The sequence below is a fragment of the Haliotis cracherodii genome, unplaced genomic scaffold, assembly GCF_022045235.1.
Source record: "Haliotis cracherodii isolate W230 unplaced genomic scaffold, xgHalCrac1.p SCAF_6, whole genome shotgun sequence".
NCBI lineage: Eukaryota > Metazoa > Mollusca > Gastropoda > Lepetellida > Haliotidae > Haliotis > Haliotis cracherodii.
This window is the reverse complement of record NW_027266319.1, coordinates 36,489,803-36,498,424: the sequence shown is the minus strand read 5'-3', so window position 1 is coordinate 36,498,424 and position 8,622 is coordinate 36,489,803. Positions and strand designations below refer to the sequence as shown.

At 42.1% G+C, this 8,622-nt stretch overlaps 1 protein-coding gene across 1 annotated transcript in view; it reads left to right on the top strand.

The window, feature by feature from the left end:
* Positions 1-6,584: 6,584 nt before the first annotated feature.
* The window catches only part of LOC139445390 (protection of telomeres protein 1-like), a gene marked incomplete at its 5' end in the record, with an annotated part of 30,563 nt that continues 28,525 nt past the window's right edge, over positions 6,585-8,622 (top strand). Inside the window, one exon of the mRNA XM_071226527.1 lies at positions 6,585-6,620. Within this exon, the coding sequence (XP_071082628.1) occupies positions 6,585-6,620 (36 nt within the window). The remainder of the gene's footprint in view (positions 6,621-8,622) is intronic.

Here is an 8,622-nt window from a genome sequence, read left to right as displayed (position 1 = left end):
ATTCGTCCACACAGATCGGGATAATCCGTCCACACATATAGGGATGATCCGTCCACCGGTAGGAGAAAGACATTGTAATGCATTACAATCCGTTAAACGGGGTTTGGCTCCAAAGGAGAACCATTTATTTCAAAATAACTCAAAATCGAGAATAGTCTATTATGAATGGCAATACGGTAAACGACAATGAATACCCTATACCCAACACTATCTGTTTATTATTTTTGTTCCCATCATTGGAAAAGGTTGATTAAGAAACTATCATGTTGTTTTGTGTACAAGTTGACATCTTACACGGAGGGCGGCTCAACGGTAGGAGGAACAGCGCAAACACGTACTGCACGTGGTACAAAGTATACGTCGTTGTTGGCTGACAAGATTCACTCCCCAGCTGATGTAGTTGATTTTTATTAAGTGTATTATTTATTTCAATATGAAGCAAAAAGAGGGAAGCAATTTTATGTCATTAATACATGCTTGAAACGAAAACCACGTAAGGTTAATAAATTCTTACAAAATACAAGGTATGGCACTTTTTTCATACATTTGGACACAGAACAAAAAGAATAGTAGTGAAAATAGGGTTGTGTAATGTGAACGATCTGACATCCTTCGTCTCCGAAATCATTATCTTCGAACAATCAAGCCGAAACGAGAGGACGGATAAAAGCCTGTTTTCCTGGATGAGACGTGGGTAAATGTCTCTCACACAGCCAGCAGTCAGTGGGTACCAAGTGGAGACTGAAAGGAGTCTGGGAGAAAGTTACCAATGGGAAAAGGTGAAAGACTTATCGTTCTCCTTGCTGGCGGTGCTAGTCGGGGTTTTCTCCCAGGCTGTGACCTCGTCGTTCGAGCCAAGGCCAAGGACATCACAGAAATGAGTGAGTGAGTGAGTTGGGCGTAACGCCGCTTTTAACAATATTCCAGTTATATCACGGCGTGTCAGCTTAATGTGGGAGGAAAGCCCGAAGTGATGCAGGTCCCAGACGTTTACCGCTTCGGTAAACCCACGAGCACGGGTATGGTGCTGACAAACCTAGAAACATAATCGGGGCGAACCGGGATTCGAACCCACAATCATAGGTTTCTGACGTGCCTAAGGGACGCAACTCTGCACAGCGAATCGCGGGGCCTTAAACGACTGGGCCACCCGTGCCCCTCACAGCAATGAATGCCAGGGTATTTCTGGAGTGGGTGAAACACAAACTGGTCCCTGCTTTGCCGAAAAGTCCCTTTTTATCATGGACAATGCACCATATCACAGTATGCAGGGTCTAGACAGCAAGGCCCCCACGTCTAATAGCCTTAGAGGAGATATGGTGACGTGGCTGCAACGGATGAATATGATCTTTCCGTCCAGGGTTACAAAACCACAACTCTATGAAATTATCAACTCTAACAAACCTGACCCCGTGTACATGGTTGACAATCACAACAAAAAATTCTTGCAAGCTACGAGACCGCTGTTGGAAGCAAAGGAGTACACGCTGATTAAGTTACAATAATGGCGCTTTGCCAAACTACCAGTCTCGATTGACGAGTTAAATGTGAAATTAACAGTTTATAACGAAACATTTTCAAGAGAATAACTAATGGAAAGAAGTGATAGTAACTCCATAAATGATCATCGGTCATTATTTTGCCTTGTCAATGTAGAACTAACGTAAAGGAAGTCAACAGTTTGGGTACGGGCTAGACATTTACGATAACGGGAGACAATTTGCGAAGAGGTAGCTCTTTGAAGACAATAGTTCCGTCAAAGTGTTATGTTCACTGCAGTGAAATATCAAGTGTTATGTTCACTGCATTGAAATATTAAATATTATGATCGCTGCAATGAAAATATCACTTTTCTCAACTTCTGAGAAACTCTGTCATGAACACTGAAGTATAGAATAAAATGAAGAAATCACCAAGAACAGTCCGAGGCGCGGGCTGGTATGAAACCCAGTAAAGTGTGACATTTAAAAATAATTAATGGTTAACATAAAACGTTTGTGATTTATTTTATAGAAAATAGAAAATGCACATTACGTCACTTTATTAAAATTAATACAAGAACACAATTATATAGATAAACCTTTATTATTTAATATCATTCCCCGAACGCTAACTGGCGTTGTACGGACCTGTCCTTTGATATTCTGGCGGTTGGCCTCGGATTTGGTATGGAGACAAGCTGTTTTGTCAGCTACATCTACAATAAAAAAACAAGTATTTGTTTACTCAAAAATATGAGCCCAAACAATTTTTTCCCAAACACAGCTTGCAACAATGTATTTTTTGTGGCAGACAATTTTTTTCAACAGTCAGAAGCACAATTATTCTTGTTTAAAAATTCTGGGAAAATGTATTTTTATCGATAAAATCCCTCACGTTCAACTCACTCACGATGACGGGTGATTGAATTCGTACACTTAAACATGTGTGTGGACTTGAATGCAGACACACGTTATAGGTGGCACACCGAATTAGCCAATAATTATGTTCCTTCAGTATATCAATTGAGGCTAAGTGTCACTATTTTAAAACTGAATTGTCGAATTTAACACAAACCAGAACAAGTTCGTCTGAACGCTTCTGTTATGCAGCACGTTGAAAACTAGTTGTTTCGATTGTAATATCATTAAAACTCTCAATGCAAACTGTGAATAGCGACATGGTTAATATCTAAATAATTGAAAAAGAAATAAGAATAGTGGAAGCTATGTTGGTAACTACTTATAAAATTCTAATCCGATATTTCATTGTTAAGGTGAAATATTTCGTTACAGCCACAATCCTTCTAAAACATCATGTTTAGAGAGTGTAAAGTTTAGCGCCATATTACGAAAAGTCAAAACAGCTGATTGACAAGTCGATATCTGCCCAGAAGCGGGCATTCTTGCAGGGTCAATTTAAGATTTTCTTTATGCTAAAAGTTCCCTTCATTATCGTGGGTATTTTGGGTATGCATGCCAAGCGTGCCACTGATTGCGCGCCCTAATTACGCATAGAGAGAGGCGACGTACATCATAAGTTGACATTGGGAGTCAAGCTGGGGACTCTCAAGGAGACAATGATCCACTGGACTATTTCCAGACAATTTCCTGTATAGGCCTAGACGTAGAAATATATTTATGACCGAGGCATGGACTCTGTGTAATTAGGACAACGATTAACTGCTTGATAAATTGGACAATCTGAGCAGACATAACTACCCGGGACTGCCAGATTTGCCAGTCATCGATATCATCCCAAGGTGTGTCAGGGCGTTTGAGGATAACCCAAAACTTAGGCTATAGGGTCTAATTATTAACAGTGATTGATACTCGCCAATGTAGATTGCAAGGTACTTGAACCATTGACCTGTGGAGGATAACTTATGGGATGTTGTAAGAAGATATAGATCTATAAATAAAAACGTATTAGTCCTAACAACACATTCAAGTTATGCATTAATTTCTTCAACACAATACTGTGTTGCAGTGTCTTAAGATAGACCTTTAACTGTCAATATAGATGATGTAGCTGTGAGGATGTGTGATGTTGGTGTGGGAAATGGTGCTGATGTTGGCAATCTGAAGACTGGTGTCACTCACCTGGGACAGTAGAAAGTAGAAAAATGTCATTAGCAAGATAAGATTGCTAAGGATATAAGGCAGCAGTTTTGATAATACAGGTAAGCTAAAAAACAATCAGTGAATACCTTAACAAATCTTTAAAATGATAAATATATTTTAAGACTTTAGGTACACAGAAATTGAAAATTAATAACCAATCTGAAATAGGTAAAACATTTGCATATCAAATTTGCCATGTTGTCAAACAATATTCTTTGTTTTAGCTAAAAGACTTTTGCAATAAGTTGCCCATCTTCCAAAAGAGTTAACTGACTTTAAAAGTCCAGTTTCCACCCTTGCCGAACTAGGGGGCATGGGTGGCCCAGTCGTCAAAGGCGCAGCAATTCGCTGCGCAGGGTTGCGTCCCTTGGGCATGCCAGAAACCTAAGATTGTATGTTCGAATCTTGGTTCGCCGCGATAATGTTTCTAGGTTTGTCAGCACCGTGCTCGTGCTCGTGGGTTTCACCTATCTCACTACCTGGGGGCACGGGTGGCCCAGTCATCAATGGCACCGCAATTCGCTGTGCAGATTTGTGTCCCTTGAGCTCGCTAGAAACCAATAATTGTGGGTACGAATCCTGGTTTGACCCAATTATGTTTCTAGGTTTGTCAGCACCATACCCCTGCTCTCGGGTCTCACTAAAGTGGTAAACGTCTTGTACCTGCATCACTTCGAGCTTTCCTCCCATATTAAGCTGACACGCCGTGATATAACAGGAATACTGTTAAAAGCGGCGTTAAACCAAACTCACTCCCTCACTTGCCGATCTAGGCTGGAATTCCTGGGCTCAATCGTAGCGCCACCTGTGGCTTTAATGAGTTATGTCCCTTCCATGCCTCTCCTATGGACCAATCAGATTCCACCAATCGTATCACTTGCATTTGCTTCAAACAAGATGGCAGCCCCGAGTCAAGACGATCTGACCGATAATCATTATCTATATAGTGATAAAACGAGTCTCACATCATGAAGTGCATCAAATCATGTGAGCACCTTGATTGAAAACATTAAGAAAATATCTGTTGACACCGTGTTGGCGGTGCACATGTTTTGCAAATCCTGCAATCGACCAAAATCTACATTACAGTTTACGAACCAGATTTCGATTTCGTTGCACGATTTTGATTGGACTATAGACTCGCTATTCCAGTCAAAACGTTACTCCATAATACCAGCCTAATTTGGCAAGGTTGGAAACTGGACTTTTATACAATGTAGTTGGTTAAGTCCCTTGCCTCAGGAAGATGTCCAACAAGTACAAGTGTAATAAAGAGGATACATGTATAAGAATTTCAGTTCTATTCCCTTTGTGTTTTTCAAGTGTAGAGGGTATCTACTCAAATTGTGTACAAGCATCAGTAACTGTCAGTTGTGTATTTCCCCCTGGTAAGATCCGGGGTAGAACGGGTCTTCAGCAACCCATGCTTGCCGTAAAAGGCGACTATGCTTGTCGTAAAAGGCGATCGGGTGGTCAGGCTCCCTGACTTGGTCGATGCATGTCATCGATCCCAATTGCGTGGATCGATGCTCATGATATTAATCACTGGATTGTCTGGTCCAGACTCGATTATTTAAAGACCGCCATCATATAGCTGGAATATTGCTGGTTGCGGCGTTAAACAACCAACCAACCAACAGTTGTATATTTCATGAATGTCTGTTGAGTTTCTTGTTTCACTTTTACCCTGTGAGGAGTCCATATCAGATTAGGTCCCTCTGCGGCCATGCTTGTCATTAGAACACTAAAATAAGCATTGAATTGTCACAGTGAGTGAAGTGGCTGATTGTGTAATGCACTGGTTTGCATGATCCAGACTTGATTAAAGGCTCCAGTAGTATAGCTGCCACATTGCTGACTGCATAAATAACATACTCAAGGACATTGTAGTGCCAAGACTGCGTATATCTTCATGTGAGTGAGTGAGTGAGTTGGGTTTTAACGCCGCTTTTAACAGTATTCCAGTTATATCGCGGCATGTCAAATTAATGTGGGAGGAAAGCCCGAAGTGATGCAGGTCTCAGACATTTACCACTTCGGTGAAACCCACGAGCATGGGTATGGTGCTGACAAACCTAGAAACATAATCGGGGTGAACCGGGATTCGAACCCACAATCATAGGTTTCTGGCGTATCTAAGGGATGCAACTCTGCACAGCGACTTGCGGCGCCTTAGACGACTGGGCCACCCGTGCCCCCTACATCTTCATGTACATGACACTGGGGTAGGCTAGTGTGTCAGTTGCTTGTCACATCTAAAGACATATGTTTGATTCCTCACATATATATGATATTTTAAGTCCTTGCTTGATGTCCCATGCTGCCATGTCCAACTAGAATATTGGGTGAGACTTCCTACCGTATCCCCCCTTAAAAAATATAGGTAACTAAAAGGATTGAGAGGCAATGCATACATATACAACTTTTGGTTTGTTGGTTTGTTGTTTAACGCCGCACTCAGCAATATTGCAGCTATATGACGGCGGTCTGTAACTAATCGAGTCTGGACCAGACAATCCAGTGATCAATATCATGAGCATCGATCCACGCTAGTGGGATCCATGACATGCATATCAACCAAGTCAGCGAGCTTGACCACCCGGTCCCGTTAGTCGCCTCCTATGACAAGCATAGTCGCCTGTAACGGCAAGCATGGGTTGCTGAAGACCTACTCTACCCCGGATCTTCACGGGTCTTTGTAGGGGAGATACGGGCGGAAGTCTTTCCGAATATTGCTTCATGTGATGCATAACTACACTCACTCACCCGGGGCGGTCGGGTAGCCTAGTGGTTAAAGCGTTCGCTCGTCACGCCGAAGACCCGGGTTCGATTCCCGACATGGGTACAATGTGTGAAGCCCATTTCTGGTGTCCCCCGCCGTGATATTGCTGGAATATTGCTAAAAGCGGCGTAAAACCATACTTACTCACTCACTCACTCACTCACCCATCTATGTTGCAGGTTACCAGTGCCGAAAGGTGAGCTATGGCCACTTTCAACACAGGCGCTAAGGCAAAGGTAATCAATTTTGACATTTTCTGGAACTGGTTCCCAAGTTAGTAGAGAACATGTTAATCCACATAGAAATAAGGATTGAAGGTTTGTTTGTGTCCTGCATTAGCTGTGCAAAGATACCAGTAGTCAGCGTTAACCAGAACAGTCTCAGCAGGTGTACCAGCTGTGCAAAGATACCAGTAGTCAGCGTTAACCAGAACAGTCTCAGCAGGTGTACCAGCTGTGCAAAGATACCAGTAGTCAGCGTTAACCAGAACAGTCTCAGCAGGTGTACCAGCTGTGCAAAGATACCAGTAGTCAGTGTTAAGCAGAACAGTCTCAGCAGGTGTACCAGCTGTGAAAAGATACCAGTAGTCAGTGTTAACCAGAACAGTCTCAGCAGGTGTACCAGCTGTGCAAAGATACCAGTAGTCAGTGTTAACCAGAACAGTCTCAGCAGGTGTACCAGCTGTGCAAAGATACCAGTAGTCAGTGTTAACCAGAACAGTCTCAGCAGGTGTACCAGCTGTGCAAAGATACCAGTAGTCAGTGTTAACCAGAGCAGTCTCAGCAGGTGTACCAGCTGAGAAAGATACCAGTAGTCAGTGTTAACCAGAACAGTCTCAGCAGGTGTACCAGCTGTGCAAAGATACCAGTAGTCAGTGTTAACCAGAACAGTCTCAGCAGGTGTACCAGCTGAGAAAGGTACCGTATTCAGCATATTTTGTGCTCTGCTCCTAAAAGTGCCCCTTGACCCACTTCTTGACCACTAGGTAGGTAACCTGTATAAGCACCCCTGTTGAGACCAAACATTTACATGTCAGTCCATATTTTCCAATGTATATTTATAGAAAACAGCAGTGCATTAGGGGTATATATATATATATATATATATATATTATTTCATATAAGGGGGGCGTCTGAGGCGTCGCATTTCGCTGTGCAGAGTTGCGTCCCTTGTACACGCCAGAAACCTATGATTGTGTGTTCGAATCCCGGCTCGCCCCGATTATGTTTCTAGGTTTGTCAGCACCATACCCGTGCTCGTGGGTTTCACAGATGAGGTAAACAACTGAGACCTGCATCACTTCGGGCTTTCCTCCCACATAAAGCAGACACGCTGTGATATAACTGGAATACTGTTAAAAGCGGCGTTAAACCCAACTCACTCACTATATATATATAATTGCTCTGTAACTATCATCAAATGTGTTTCAGTCTCATGGACTTGATCTCTGTAAACAAATTTACTTGTATGTGGTTTTAATTAGGGGAGGGAATACCTCGGTGTTTTCATCTGTGCCTGAAGCATTCATGCTTTGATCTTACAAGCCAGATCTCAGAGCTCCAGATATCTTTTTAAGAGTTTTTACTCAGGGTTTTTATCTTAATTGGGTTATTACATTTTTCATCGGGTAACCAATATTTTTTCACTCATCTATTCATCACTCTATTGAGGGACATGGGTGGCCCAGTTGTCTGAGGCGCCGTGATTCGCTGTGCAGAGTTGCGTCCCTTGGGCATGCCAGAAACCTATGATTGTGGGTTTGAATCCTGGTTCGCCCCAATTATGTTTCTAGGTTTGTCAGTACCATACCCGTGCTCGTGGGTTTCACGGAAGTGGTAAATGTCTAAGACCTCCCACATTAAGCTGACACGCCGCGATATAACTGGAATACTGTTAAAAGCGGCGTTAAACCCAACTCACTCACTCACTGATCACTCTATTGGGTTTTTCACAAAATTAGTCAACATTTTAAGATTTGAAAAAAATGAAATAATGTTTTAGATGTATTTAACTGTTCTAAATATATACGCTTGACTAGGAAAGTAAATTAGCTCGTAATTGTGTTTCGGAAATAAGCTCCTTTGTACGCATGCTGAAAAAGCTTCAATGGGTATCTACACATGCTATTTTTATAAATTTGAGTTTTTTGTTCAATGAACGCGTTTCTGTATGCAAGTTTATTGAAAGTAATTGGGTTTTTGAATAAATTTTTTTTTTTAGAGGGGGGGGGGGATATTT